We start from the raw sequence: 16,181 nt of genomic DNA, 5'->3' as shown, positions 1-16,181 counted from the left end.
GTGCAACGTTGTTTTCTCTCTCAGCAGTAAACAAACCAACATAAAGTTTATAAGTGTATAGAGGGTATCTGCACATTTCTAAAGTGACAATTTAAGGACTTTTTAATACCTCTAAAATGACAAATTAAACATTGGCCAAATTGTCAAATATTAGAGGCTGAAATTGTGAAAATAGCCGATCTACATGCTCGCGAGGCGTCGTGAGCATGTAGATCTGCTATTTTCACCATGTTATACAAAATGTCATGCCTCAACTCTTAGTGCTCATCAGGGTGGGGGGGTCCCCAGTTAAAATATGATTATTTGGGGGGTCATGGCCTGGAAAGGTTGAGAACCACTGGCCTAATGCATATCAAAAAGGGGGTACTTGAAATCTAAACCCCCACCATTGATTTAGCTCAATAATACATTTTCAGTGATAACACCTATTGTAATACTGTACACAGTATGTGGAATTCTGATGCTCTAGCATAAATTGAAGCGGATATAGATATTCCACTGTAGGAGTAAATGGGTGATATTGGACAGCACTACAGTGAGCGTGGGCCAGGTTGTGAGAACATGCAGACTCTGTGTTAGTTGGATATGCAATGTCAGCTGTAAGCAAATTAGTTGGCGGGGATCCTCCAGCAAAGCTATTGGTTGCCTTTGAATATTTGCCTACATACACACATTGGTGTGTTCTGGGCTGTAACTGAGAGTATAGTTTAGAGAGGGGAGTGGAAAAAAGCTCTGTGTGCTATATTTCCAGAGGCCACACAGGCCTACAGTACGTACCCCAATAAAGCAATGGAAGGTACATTTTGAGCCGTATAACTTCCAAGTCCAACCATAGCTATCAGGTTGCCTTACGGTATCCTCAGTCCTGCGTGTTTCACCTCAGACATGAGGTGAAACACGCACACACGCCTTTTGCTTTTGGCAAAAAGAAACCAAATGAAAGATTTTCTAGATATGCAGTATGAGCTGTGTACTGATATGATGTCCCATCATGTACTCATTTATTCACTGTAGGCTGACTAGGCTCCATGACTAACAACGACTAATTTTATCCTTTGTCTTACGGCTGCGTCGCTCGTCAAATGCAATGTGTCACGTTTTTCAATTGTGACAGTTGAAAATACATTTTGTACGAGTAGGCATCAGTTTCTCACAACCCAACTCTGACTAGCTCTTATTTTTTCCACTTTGCAGTGTTTGTCATATTTTGTGTTGAGTAATTTGTTAATAGTGTGCGCCTACGTGTGTGTGTGTGTGTGTGTGTGTGTGTGTGTGTGTGTGTGTGTGTGTGTGTGTGTGTGTGTGTGTGTGTGTGTGTGTGTGTGTGTGTGTGTGTGTGTGTGTGTGTGTGTGTGTGTGTCGGGGGGGGGGGGGGGGGGGGCTGCATAAATGTGTCTGTTGACGCATCTGGTACATTATTGAGTCTAATTCAGGGGTCTTCAACGTTTTCAGGCCAAGGACCCCTTAGTTGAGAGAGAGATGAAGCAGGGACCCCCACAACCTGTTCATGGATTCCATATACATTTTAGTTCCATCGTTTGACAGCACAATCATCAGTGTATTTTGGATTCATATAACATTTGTGTTTTTAGATATTTAACCACTTGAACCATCAATACTTAATAAACTTGACCTTTCACTCTGTACTTAGTCTGCTCTTTTCTCCCCTCTACACCAAACCTCTTAGCCGAAAATAGCCGAGGCTTTGTGAGCTTGTAGATCGGCTATTTTTGGCTAAAGTTCTTAGAATATGGACACAAGGGTTCAAGTGGTTAATATAAAAAAAGAGAAAACATTTTCTATCACACAAAGGATTTGTGTGACAGGCCCCCCTGTAGTAACTCTGGGGGTCCCGGACCCCCTGTTGAAGACCTCTGGTCTAATTTATGCACCTTCGGCGATGGTGTCGCATGGCAAGAACGGAGGAGAGTGGCAGACCCACAACTACTATACGTTGTGAGCTTGTAGGTGGGCTGTTCTCTGCGTGTGACACGGTCGTGTGAGGAAGTATGAATGGGGCTCCCAGAAGAGGCAGTACTTTGAAGCAGTCTGGCTGTGGTGAGCTGCTGTGGGTTGGCTCGGTGCTGGTGCTGGAAAACCTGCAGCTAGGCTCAAAGATATTGGATCTTTCTTCATTTGAAAAGTACACATCTACCTTTGCCAGCAAGAATTTGGTGATTGGCATTTAGAGTCTTACCGCTTCTAATGGTGTGCCTCAAGTCTACACTTACTGTATTTGAATAAAGGGTTTCTTTACAGAAAGGCATAGCACAAATCGAAGAATATTAAATAAGTATATATAATATATATAGTGTTAAAGAATGTTGTTACATACAACTGTACATTGTGCAAGTACAGTAACGTCAGGGGAAGCAGCTGAACATAGGCAAAAATCTGAGCTATCCGTGTGCAAATGTTGGAGTCTGTAGAACCAACCGTGTGCTGCATGTGAGACCCCAGACATGCTTACTCTGTTACTCGTTATGTGAAAGTATATGACGTCTATGACGTCTGACATCATACATACAATAATACCTTTTATGCCCATATATGGAGATCCCTGTCTGTAGAACCAACTGTGTGCTTTGAGATCCCAGACATCGCGTCCGTGCGTGTCAGTAACTGTCTCTCTGTCCTTGTCCCCTTTTATAGGCATAAAAGGGATTATATTAGTGTGGTTGCCCTACCAGGGCATCATCTGGGAATCAGGTGTAGAGGTCAGTTCCATATATGGAGATCTAGGTGATGATCCAGTCATCTCCATGTATGGATATCCAGGGTTTGATCTTTAATGAGGTGATGTCACATGATATCACGTGATGTCACAATGTCAACAAAGTTGAGGCGTTACAGAATGAGGACAGGACAGACAAGATGTGCCGGTTTTTCATAGCTAACTGCGACCTTCGGTCTCAATCATTTCAATTCATAGGATGATTTCGTTGGTCGCAATAATTTCAGATGATTTCGTCGGTCGCAATCATTTCAGTTCATAGGATGATTCCGTCGGTCGCAATAATTTCAGTTCATAGGATGATTTCGTCGGTCGCAATAATTTCAATTCATAGGATGATTTCGGCTTCTTTTTTCTTTTCTTTTTTTCTTTTCATTTTGCTATAGGAACAGAGGCTATAGATATATATATTTTTCTTTGGCATGGAAAGGTTTGGGAACCCTTAGACCATGTGCTAGCTCGAGCCTCCCTACTGGCTCTTATGAGTGTAGTAAGTAACAAGTCCAGCATGCAGACTTTGCTCTCCCCTGTACAGGCTGTACCCCATGCTGTTATATCTATCAGGTTCAAAGCTACCACGTGCACTTTGGGACTCGGGGGAGTTTCTTTTCTTTTCCTTTTTTCTTTCTTTTTTTTACCATGAAAAATGTTGTGAGCGTGTTGTGTTCTCACTGCTTCTCTGAATTCCCAGCCATGTGCTGACACTGCCATCAGCCCACGGTAGAGCTGACTGTTTTATAATGTGGCCAGTGTGTGTCTGTGGGAGCCATTGTTCATAGCTTCGTACTTGTAGTTAATACTTTTACTGTATGTGCTATGCAATCCTGACTTCTCCAGTACAGCCGCAGCCAAATGAAGTTCCTAATGCTGCCCCGAGTTCTCTCTCTACACACCGGAAACGAACACAACCCTGGGGCGTTGATGTGTCTAGTTAGTAGGTCTGGCTTTTACAGGTTCACTTTCTGTGAATGTGCATTTTTTGGCTAGAACTGCAGATTAACAAAGAACTGTCCATATTTATTTGTGCCTTAAGGTTTGAGAGGAATATACTGTATGAAGTGGTAAATATCATTCACCTGCATAATAACGGATGCACAATATAAGGGCTCAAGTTTAGTCTGATGAGTACTAGCCCCAACTATATTACAATAATTAATATATGGATAAATCATAGAATAATATAACATAGTGGCTACCTCAGAGTTGATCAGATGACGGGTCTTATGTAGTATACCAATACTTTTAGCAATTTTTGTGGATATAGCCATAACATGTGATTTCCAGGATAATGATTCATCAATCATAACGCCAAGAAATCATGTGGAACACACATTGGTTATGGGGATATCAATATATATTTTCAATGATTTGTTAAAAATATGTGGTTTAACGCCAAAACACATGAAATTTGATTTTTTTAATATTGAGTGATAATTCGTTATAGCTTGTAGATCAGCTATTTTCAACAAAGACATTTTTGTTTTCAAGGGGGAAAATGAAGAGGGCTTTTTATAGAGCCCTGGGGGCCACAGGTCAATTTAGTAGGGTTTAAGTAGCAAACTGCCAAACTGACATTTTGTGTAATGATTGTCCTACAACTGGCATCATTGTTTTATTGAACACTGAACAGTCATGGTCAAATGACTAACCTCCAGGCAAAGGGCCATTTCAGAAAAGAGGACAGGCCTGAGTGAGAACACACACACGCACACGCGCACGCGCACACACACACACACACACACACACACACACACACACACACACACACACACACACACACACACACACACACACACACACACACACTAGGGCTGCAAGCGAACCTTCGGAGGTTCGAACGTTCGTTCGTTACGTTGGCAATCGAAGTTCGAAATTAATGGGTTCAGGTTTTTTTCTTTTTTTTTCTTCTTTTTTTACACGAAAAATAATTATCAGAATGTGATTGGCCTATTCAGAATATCACAGTAGTAGAGATAGCCAGATACGAAATAAGTTAGGCCTACCGGTAAACACTAACAGTTAATGGTGACCGTTATAGTAGTTATAAAATGCACCAGAACAGCTTGGAGCGATCAAGGACCGTCCTCCGCTCCAATTGCGCTCCTATTTGGGGCCGCGAACCGGGTGGCGAATCAGCCTCGCTGACACACGCTTGTTGACAGTGAGTGAGAGCAGCTCAGAGAGACGTGTGTGCTTTGAACAGCGAACACCCAGCCATCCACGCACCCAAAGATTAAACATCCCTTTCTCCTAAGCATGAGCAAAAATGGATTTCATTGCAACCCCCTAAAGGATCTATAATCAATGCGATGTATGGGGTTGTTACATCGAGACCAGTTTAGCCCGAACGCGACGAGCTCCGATGCAGTCACCAAGTCTAATCATCATCATCCGTGCAACTCCGCTATACATTGAGCCTGTTCGTCAACAAACTGTGCGACATTTTCTCCGATTGGGTTGGATTTTCCAAGTGTTAGCCTAGGTGTTAATGCGGCCACGCATCCACGCGTTTTCAATGGATAAAACAGCGCATTTAAAACATTTCCTAGTTTCCTACACTGTTTAAAGGTACAGTACGTTCGATGGTTCGAACGTCCGAACGTTCGGTTTTTATTCAATTGAACGAACCATCGAAGGTTCGATGGTTCGTTCCGAAAATCCCCCCGAAGTTCGAATCCCTAAAACAGGGCTAGATTACAGCCCTAACACACACACATACTATGGGGCTCCTTCACATCGGCATTGAAGGAGCCCCATACTACACACACACACACACACACACACACACACACACACACACACACACACACACACACACAAACACACACACATACACCCACATATGCATGCATGAGTGTGCAAGTACAAGTGTACTACAGCATGAATACACTGCTAGTATTTTGTTTGTGGTCCCAGTGTCTGGGTCTTTTGTACAGGATTGTGGGAACAGGATCTGTCATAGCCACACGCACGCACGCGCGCACACACACACACACACACACACACACACACACACACACACACACACACACACACACACACAAACCATGCATTTTCTGCATAAGGTGCCAGGAGTATTTATTGCCGTCTATCTTATGAGTTGCAACACTAGTAACATCTGTTAGCCAGGGACCCACAAGCCCAGAATGGGAGATGACCAGTAATGTCATGCCGTACTTTTTATTTCTGTTTTATCTATTAGTTAGCTTGACATCACAGGTTAAACCCCATTCCTTGAGCTTTTGGGCTTGTGGGTCCCTGACTAACCCCACTATGCATTCATTCACAAGCTAACATGCAGTCAAATGCACCTGGAATTTTTCATCTTTACACTGTAAAATTGGGAGCATTAATTTAACTCTGGGCTCTTACAGGTCAATCTTTTACACAATTTGTACAGTCAAGAGTTGAAATAATGCTCTTAGTTTTACTGTGTGCTTAGTCAAGAGCATTGGGCCAACCAACGCTAAAAGGTACCTATTAGGAGGATCACATCAAGTGCTATGCAAGTACAAGACCTAGCCTTCACAAGTAGTCAATGTGTATTTCAACACTCTTCACACTCTATTTAAATATACCACGCCATATCTAGAAAACCATATCAGTTGCGCTTTTATATAGGCTGTAAAGATAGGGACATTAGTCAAATTACTCAAAATGAGAAGTTCTGAAAAGGCAGGAGGCAGAATGGAACTGAAAAGCCATGACGTTATGAGGAGGAAGTTGCTGGTTGTACTTACTGTATTATTGACAGCACTTGGTATAAATCAGTGGTCTTCAATGTTTTCAGACCAAGGACCCCTTAGTTGAGAGAGAGATGAAGCAGGGACCCCCACAACCTTATCATAGATTCCATAGTTTCATCGTTTGACAGCACAATCATCAGTGTATTTTGGATTCATGTCAATTTGTGTTTTCAGATATACAGTATAACCACTTGAACTGTCAATACTTGATAAACTTGACCTTTCACTCTGTACTTAGTCTGTTTCTTTATCCTCCCACCAAACCTCTTTGCCGAAAATAGCAGATCTACAAGCTCACAACGCCTCGCAGCGCGAGGCGTTGTGAGCTTGTAGATCTGCTATTTTTGGCTAAAGTTCTTAGTCTATTTACGCTAGTGTTCAAGTGGTTGATATAAAAAAGGAGAAAAAACTTACACGAAGATTCGGAGGACACCCTGTAGTAACTCTGAGGACCACCTAGGGGTCCCGGAGCCCCTGTTGAAGACCCCTGGTATAAAAGAACATTGCTCTAACAAAACTAGCTCTATTTGGAACGCTTTCTACTGTCGATCTCTATATCTATGAATCTGTGATACAAGTATCCTTGTATTTGTTTATGCAGTGCTTGGGTGAGTTTGCCAGGGTGGCTCTTCTTCCACTCATGGTATTAGTATGGGAAAATGTGGAGGCGGGGCTTATTTAGCTGCTTTGCTTCAGCTGGGGACCCCCTGGAACCCCTCAGGTATCCCTGGGGGTCCCGGGACCTTATGTTGCGTACCAATGTCTTCAATGTCTTCTTAACTCTACTGAGGGCACTTTGCTTCGCCTTGTGACAGACATAACCACTGCACTGTCCACTACACACACACACACACACACACACACACACACACACACACACAGAGCACATGACATACACGTGGCAGCAGTTATTACCATCTTCAGTGATTAATCTGTCCTCACACTCCACACAGCCCTTCGCTCTCTCTCTCGCACAGTGTTTATTTTGCCTCCATCTGAAATCCAAGAACAACTCCTCTAGTTTTACAGCAGAGTTCCGCCACCCAAGCAGAAGCAGCAGCAGCAATGAAATATATCCGCTTCAAAAAGAAATCCGACGTAGAGAACTTCTATTGAGACATTTAGATCCTGTGTCTGGTTTGACACAACCTAGCTACGAGTGGTACTGCCTGCAGGTCAACGTTCTAATTCTCCCCTGAGCAAGCAGGAGCTCAGTGGTAAACATGTCAGGACTTAGGGTTAGGGGGAGACCAGGGAATTTACAGTGCAGCTCCAAAAGCCATTTTGCGCAAATCTGTGTCACTTTCGACTTGAACCACTTTAACCCTAACCCTAACCCTAACTATTAAAAAATAGCAGATATACAAGCTCACAGCTTGTAGATCTGCCATTTTTGAAAAATCGTGAACATTGAAGTATTTTTTACCCGATTCTATAAATGTCTTCTAAATCCTTCTTCTAAATCAGTGGTTCTCAAACTTTTTCATGTGAAGGACCCCCAAAATTACATGTATTTGCCCGCGGACCCCCATCTCAAAATATTTAGTTCCAGGGACCACCCAGAAGCAAAAAAGACTCGCAAAAATAATCATGATTTAAAACTTAACTGTTACGATCTTCGTCCACTGAAAGTAGTCGATAAGTTCACAACGTGTCCCAATGCTATTTTCATGATAATACAAAAAATACATTGCTCATTAATCGTAATGGAGGCAAAAGTTTGAAATAATCGTGATACTGATTCTAAGTCATATCACCCATCCCTTCTCAGGATTTTGCATTGTGCTTGCCATGTTTAAATCAGTGTGTGTACACTCTGCAGTCAGCGTCTTCCTCGTTTGGAAGCTGCATGGTTGACATCAGAAAGGTTTCTACAGCTGGAATCCCATTTGTTTTTCTAGCACATAAACACAGCCTAGCTACGCAGCCGCTCGGATGTAAACATGCACCATAGAGTCCTTGTCGTACCACATTGTTATGTAAAGCATTTAAATTCCCATTCTATTTAATTATATACTGTATAGTAGTTGTCCTATATTTAATACTCGTTGCTGTCGGGCAGAAACCTTGTGACTCATAATTTAATGCCCATACTTTGTACACAAAAGTACCAAAAATAGCAGTTCTACAAGTTCAGAAGTCTAACCCTAGATAGATGAGAATGAAAATTCTTAAGTGTGTCTTCAGGTTTTATTGCGACCGTCAGGACGCAGTTAGTATGGAAACGTCCAGCTCATGTCCGTGAGTGAGTCACGCTCATGTCCGTGAGTCACACTAATACATAACATTTCGTTACCTATTGACTTCAGTTCCATCCACGAAGGCAGGTCACAAAAAGTTGCAAGTAACACATTTGGTCTAACACTCACTCACATGGGTCTGTGGCGCGTCGCTGATTGGCTGTGGCTTTCACAGGCTTTAACACGCTGTTTAACAGAACGCTGCTCAGTCACCTGGCGGTCGCTTCTCTGCCTTAAGGCGTCTTACTTGTACATTATCTACTAACCAATGAAAAGTATTAACAAGTGCTTTGACTAAACAACTACATTGGAACACAGTTCATTTCCTGAAAAAGTAACCGTTTTGGACATCCAAGATTTCCACACAACATGCAGGTTTGGTTCTGTGTTCGAACAAAGCAAAACATAGAGGAAGACCTTATTTTGTATTTATTTTTTTCTGCTAGAAAGCTGTGGAGCAGTAATGATGACTAAGGCACAGGGCCAGCGGTTTTGGGGGTAGTGTATGTGTGTTATTTAAAGGTTTACAGAGTGCTGGCCTGGTTAGGATGTGGAATGTGGGAAATGAGTGGAGCAGAGCGAGGCAGGGGTCAACCAGAAGGACAGGACTCACAGGGTTTTCACAGAATGAGGGATCTGAACAGGCTTATGATGAGAGCAGGACAGCACACTGGAACTGACATATAACTGGTTCCTGAAAAACCAGTCAAGCCAGAAACGGTGTGTGTGGGTGTGTGGGTATTAGTATTACTAATACTTTTGAGGGTTACAGCACGACTCATGGGGGATTGTAGATCAGCTATGTTCAGCTCTAGGGTTAGGGTAAAAAAGAATATGCCATTATGAAAATAGCATTAAAAAATCAACATCTCAAAATGTTGAATGTAGTATAATAATAATAGTGTGTGTGTGTGTGTGTGTGTGTGTGTGTGTGTGTGTGTGTGTGTGTGTGTGTGTGTGTGTGTGTGTGTGTGCGTGTGTGCGTGCGTGCGTGCGTGCGTGCGTGCGTGCGTGCGTGCGTGCGTGCGTGCGTGCGTGCGTGCGTGCGCGCACGCATACGCAACGGAGTATGACTACATATTAACACTATGGTATGTTAACTATATGAACCCTACCATCTATTTTCTGTACATTTTGTAAAACAGGGTACAAAACAGCGTGCTATTGCTGGCGGAAAAAGGACCTGGCTAAGTATAGAACCCAGGAGTACATAGGGTTTAAAGGGCCACCCATGTTCAACCTAATATGTCCATATGTAGTCACTAGTGCTCATTATAGCCACCAAGGGTGATGTCATTGGTTGATGAACTGCCATTGGGACGCAGATTGAGTAGACAGAAATGGTTCCATCTCATTTAACGAGCATTAGTGAGTACACATACACACATACTTCCCACAGATTAAACACACCCGAAGTGAGTTTGAAAACATGACCAATGATGAAAAACTCCCATACCTACTGGGAGAAATACAACAATGTGTGAACACAGCAGAAAGATTTGTGAACTGTTGCGACAAAAGAAGGCTAGAAACAACCACCCTAAGGACTACAAACCATGGATTGACATCTAGACCTACTGCACATACAGTATGAAACAGAGCTGCTAACTTTAAATGCATTTTGAGAAAGAATAATGCTGCTATTTGTTCCAAAAGCTTTATACCCTGTATATTTTCTGTATATATATATATTTCTACAGTTTTTATTTTATTTGTGACACTTGCTTTGGCAATGTAAACGTATGTTTTCTCATGCCAGTAAAGCTCCTTTGAATTGAAATTGAATTGAGTACTAATTATATGAAGATAAGGTTGAATATGGGTGAAGTGCTCGTTTTAGTGGTTAAACTACACGGTCAAGGGCATGGTGTCTGCTTATGGTGGCTCTTGTTAGTTATCTTTAATGTAAAGCTTTACAGTTTCCTGGCTATGCACATGAGTAACAGACTTGGTTTGTTAAGTATCATGTGTGCGTTTGTGGCATGCAACCACGTGTGACATCATGTGAGACAATGTCAGGCATTATTACCATCACATATCTAATCATGGGGCTCCATGTGTGCATGCATGCCCCAGTCACGCTGCGTTCACACTGCCAGCTACACCGCTACAGGCTACCCAAATTCATTTTCAATGGAAGCCAGGGACACGAATATACAAAGCAACAAAAATGGACAATCCAAGTTGAGCTGGCTTCAACTGCAGCTACAAAACGACCAAGTGTTGTTTAACCGTTCCCACTCACCTTCGCTCACCACACAATTCCGGCTTGTAATGAAGGAAAACAAATTATTATTTACGCCGGCCATGTTCTGTTATTTTTAACCCCATACTTTATATTATCCTTTATATTTACTTCGCTCTTCGGAAGCATGCTTGACGTCAGCGAGTGTGTTGATTAACACTTAAACAGCAAATCTGTGACAGATATGCTGCATCGCTTTGTAGCTTTTTAGGTTTACCACAAGGGCAGTGGTTCTCAAACTTTTACATTTCAAGGTCTCCCCTCATTTGTATACTACTGTAAATATGGCTCAAGTGATTATTGACTATTCACTGCTTGTCTGGTCTGCTACTGGTCTAGCACACAGAGTTATAGGTCTAGCCCACCCTATGCCCCATATGAATTCTCCCTATGCTGCCTACAACTGACCATATTCACACTGCGTCCATTTTGCTCTTACTTCATACTGGGAGGTGCCACGAAATGCTTTGCTCTGTATGTGTAGTTTGGGGGGATTTGAGAAGGGGGACGCGTGTGTAATCTGAGTTGCTAGGTGGCTTTGAAGTGTGTGCTGTGTTGGCGTTGTTGCCCCCCTGATGTTTTAAACCCAGGCATAGTGGAACAAATGGCTGAGAAGGTGAGAAGTTCAGCAAGGCCTTTCCAATGTTCAGCATCATACAACCTTTGTACATGAAGTCAGACCTGTTGTGTTGAGAAACTAATTCATACATCACACCCCAAGGAGGATCTATAACACTGCTAATGTCATACTGTGTGTGTGTGTGTGTGTGTGTGTGTGTGTGTGTGTGTGTGTGTGTGTGTGTGTGTGTGTGTGTGTGTGTGTGTGTGTGTGTGTGTGTGTGCGCGTGTGTGCGTGTGCGCGTCCATAGGACCTGGTCAACACTGCCGCCAGTACAGTCTTCTTCTTCTTGTCTTCTCTGGTGTTGGCCTGCATCAACCACAACACTGGAGCTGAAGTAGCAGCAGTGGTGAGTAGATGTGCACCATTCATTCATTCATTCCCACATCCACTCTCACTACTTATGTTTACAGCTGCTTGATTCCAACTAATATCAAGCCAGGGCACCCCATCCCCACAAGGCAGTGGTGGAAAAAGTACTCACATTTTTTTTTTACAAAGTATCAATACTGCAATGTAGACATACTCCATTACAAGTAAAAGTGCATAATTAAAAATAAGTAAAAGTACAAAAGTATTGGCATCAAAATGTACTTAAAGTACCAAAAGTAAAAGTACAAAATGTTTGAAAATAGCACATCTACAAACGACGCTGTGACTTGTAGATCTTGTAGATCAGCTATTTTCAAATAGCCAATGTATAGAATAGGGCTAAAGTGCATTAATGTATGTTTAATAATATAATCATTTATATCTGCAAAGTAACTAGTAACTAAAGTTTTCAAATCATTTTAGTGGAGTAAAAGTACAACATTTAGATCCGAGATGTAATGGAGTAGAAGTAAAAGTACTGAAAACTGGAAATACTCAAGTAAAGTACCTCAAAACTGTACTTAAGTACAGTACTTAAGTAAATGTACTTAGTTACTTTACACCACTGCCACAAGGATAGTAATAATGTAAACACCACACACGCACGTAGTCGCACACAGGAAGTAGCATCTGATTAGAGCTGTTTCTGGATAACCCGTCTGGGTCATTATGGTCCTGCCTGTCTGAGGGAGCAGAGCACCTTTGGCATTGTTGTTTTCCTCTGGTTTCTTGTCCATTGAGCGCTGCTGCCCTCTTGTGGCTGGTTCTCCCAGCCTCATCACCATCATATCACATGGTGCCTTTGATGAGAGAGGAAGGAACATTGAATGAATGGTCAGAGGTTATCATTGCTCTTAGGCAGTAACTTTGTATCTCTATATTTCGTTTTTTCTTTTTGCTTTGATACCCTACTTTATCATAGTACTGTGTCACACAAAAGTACCAAACATTGCATATCTACAGACTCACATGTTTTAAGTGAAAGTGTTTAGGTGTGTCTGTGGGTTTTATAAATATTTGAACCAGTGAAAAGTATTACTTACTTTATTTAATCCTCTTCATACTGAATGCTGAGTATGTGTAAGGTCTTCACATAAGTCTTCACCAACTAACGCCAATGCTGTCTGTCTGCTGTCTGAGAGTTTAGTGAATAAATAATAACTACATTGAAAAGTAACAGTTTGGGAGTTACAAGGTGTACACCTGACAGTGATGATAGCATAAACTTTAGTTTTTGTAGTTAACTAAAATAACCCTGCCCTCCGTGTCATTTCAACGCAGATCTTCGGCTTCCTGGTGACATGCGCGTATGGCGTCAACACCTTCCTGGCCGTGCGGAGATGGCGTCGCGGGGACGCAGCACAGGGCGTGGCCCAGAGCAGCGAGTACATGCGAGCGCGCACCGCGTCGCGCGGCGAGATGGAGGCGCGGCCTGAACTCGCGTAAAGGACTTGACTGGCGGGACGGTCAAACTCAGAATGAATGGCTGCACACAGTCACACAGTGGCAGCAGCAGACAAAGGAGAAGGAACGCACGCCTACGCTGAAGAGGTGCTGACCGTATGGTAGACACAGAACTGTTTGGAAGACAGGGGGGTCGCACAGATCGTAGCCACCATGCAATACTGTTTTATTTTTAAAAGATGACAACCAACGTTTGGACTGTATAGACTAGGGACGAAGGCACTAATTGTTTGTATCGTCGATCGCGATAACATGGGTTGTCTCTGTGCCTTTCCCGTCCACAACAAATGTCTTCGCCAGAAATATGTTTGGCTAATGTTCCCTCCAGAATATGGATGCTGTTGTGAAAGTGCTTAACAAAAGTGGTATTTTAGTGGAGTTTTAAGCATTATTTTGGCCACAATAATTGTGCCATGCAATTACCATATAGTCTGTTTAGTCTTCCTCAGGGCTTTGATACTGAGGAAAACTGTACAGTCCAAACATTGGTTGTCATCTTTTTAGAATAAAACATTATTGCATCGTGGCTACGAGCTGTGCTTCCTCCTTCTTTAGAGCAGCAACAGACAGTCTGCCATCGAACATGGCACTGGATTTCATTATTACTGAGTGCAATGCCATCATCTCACCCCACCCCACTCCACACTCCACCTTCCACACTCCACACACACAAAAAAAAGTCAGCCTTACAAAACACCATGACCCAACTCACCAGTTTTCTCTTATCTTGTTTGTCTTCACCGCAGGTGAATAAGTCCTCGTCTCATATAGCCACATAGCGTATACATCGGTGGTCCTAAAAGTGGGGGTCCCCCCAGGGGCCATTCACAGGGTTCCCCAGCAGAATCAGTTAAACCACTTATACATTGGATATTTGAAAATAGCCGATCTACAAGCGAGTTTGTAGATCTGCTGTATTCAAAGAATCGTGAAATATTCATGAAACATGTTAACAACATATATCTTATATGCGGGGTCCCTGGCACACAATATTTTCAGATACATTTTCAGATACATATTATTATGGGGGTCCTTGATTTGAAAAACTTTGAGCCACTGATTTGACATTATAACTTTATTTACCAGACATTCAGTCAATGGAGAAACACAGTAAAACTTTCCCCAAGTTGGAATTAGCCCTTCGCTATGCCCCTCCTAAACCCGTGCTTGCCCAATGCCACGTTTAGCGACAGGTTACTAAGGCGGGTGCCTTGGCAAGCTGCCATGGCGGCGTGCAGCAATAGCACCCAGCTGCAGACTAACCTGCCTCAAACGCACGTCTAGGAAGAAAACAATAGCCTATACTAAAGTCAGATTAACATACAGTACACAAGTGTTACCAGTTATATTTTCTCATGAAGTGCTCCTAAATTATTCCTGTGGGTTTGTGTAGGTCAGTGCAATCCGTTCTGTTTTTGTTTCAGTGTTTGTGACACGGAAGCGAGTGGGTGGGACGTTCGCGAACGAATCGAGTCTTTTGAACGGCTCTTTGAAATGAACGATATGATTCGGTTCACAGTAGGGAGCCGTTCCTTTCTAATGAACAGTGTTGGGAAAAGTAATACATTTCTTTACTTAGGTAAACATATCTGCAATCAAGTTTGGAATGTTATTAATGTACTTGAGTAAAAGTAAAATAGTATTGGTATCAAAATGTACTTAAAGTAGCCTACCAATATTAGAACGTAGGCCTACTCATGCAGAATGTCCTGTTTCACAGGTTTTCCAATGAGTAAAATGTAGAAAAATCATTTGCAAATAGCTGATCTACAAGCTCACAATGCATTGCAACGTGACACATTGTGAGCTTGTAGATCACCTATTTTCAAATGCCAGAAATGTATCCAATGGCAAAAATGTATAGGCCTATTTGGGTGGAAGTGATTTACAATCATAATCAAAATCTACAAAGTAACCAGTAACTAAAATGAGGCAGTCTTTTGAACGGCTCTTTGAAAGGAACGGATCTCAGAGATCCGGTTCACTTCAGAGAACCATAAATCCCATCTCTATCTAGCAGCCAGACTCGCGGTACAGCGATGCGCGCCGCCATGGCAGCTTGCCAAGTCAGCTGCGTTAGTAACCTGTTGCTAACTTGGCATTGGACAAGGACGGCTTTAGGAGGGGCATAGCGAAGGGCTAATTGGGTTGAGGTGCATTGATTGAAAGGACACATTAATGAGATATTTTAACAAGCAGAGAGAAAGAAGACTTCAGTGCTGCATCGTGGAGGGCTTATAAGTGGTTTATGTTCTGTCCTGGGTTACTCTGACATCAGCCTTTTTGCAACTGTAGTGTACATGAGAAAGATTCATTACAATTCATTTGAAACATTAGACATGTTGTTATGAATGAAAGGATGAAGATCTTCTTTCTTTTGTCTCACTGGTTCTAATGAATTCCTTTAGCATGTGATTTTTAGCCACTGTAAAAATCCTTTGCTGCCAGCATATACGGTATAGCTGTAACACATCTGTCCGACTGCAATGAAGTGAGTTGAGGGATAGATGCAATGTTCTAACACAATGCTGCCAAAGACTTGGCAAACCCACGAGACCAAAATATATTGTGACTGCCTTCATAATGTCAGGATTTGTCTTGTGAGAGTTATGCGAGTGAATTGATATATTGTTGCCCTGTTAAGCGCAAGACTCCAATTTTAAATAAAGAAGAATAGAGTTCTTAAAAAACTAGTTACAGAATACAGCTCCAATAATGATACAGAATCGCATTGCAGAAATGGAATTGAGATGTATTTGTT

The 16,181-nt window shown here is 42.3% G+C and overlaps 1 protein-coding gene across 1 annotated transcript in view; it reads left to right on the top strand.

Moving 5' to 3' along the window:
* The window catches only part of cmtm4 (CKLF-like MARVEL transmembrane domain containing 4), a 35,509-nt gene extending 21,138 nt beyond the window's left edge, over positions 1 to 14,371 (top strand). The window contains exons 3-4 of the mRNA XM_080729454.1: positions 11,835 to 11,933; positions 13,238 to 14,371. Coding sequence (XP_080585580.1) covers positions 11,835 to 11,933; positions 13,238 to 13,402 — 264 coding nt within the window. The 3' untranslated portion in view covers positions 13,403 to 14,371. The remainder of the gene's footprint in view (positions 1 to 11,834; positions 11,934 to 13,237) is intronic.
* The last annotated feature ends 1,810 nt before the right edge of the window (positions 14,372 to 16,181 follow it).

Source organism: Nannobrachium achirus (genome assembly GCF_963921795.1).
Source record: "Nannobrachium achirus genome assembly, chromosome: 7".
In the NCBI taxonomy this organism is placed as follows: domain Eukaryota; kingdom Metazoa; phylum Chordata; class Actinopteri; order Myctophiformes; family Myctophidae; genus Nannobrachium; species Nannobrachium achirus.
Note: the sequence above shows the minus strand (reverse complement) of the source record. Positions and strands in the feature narration are given on the sequence as shown.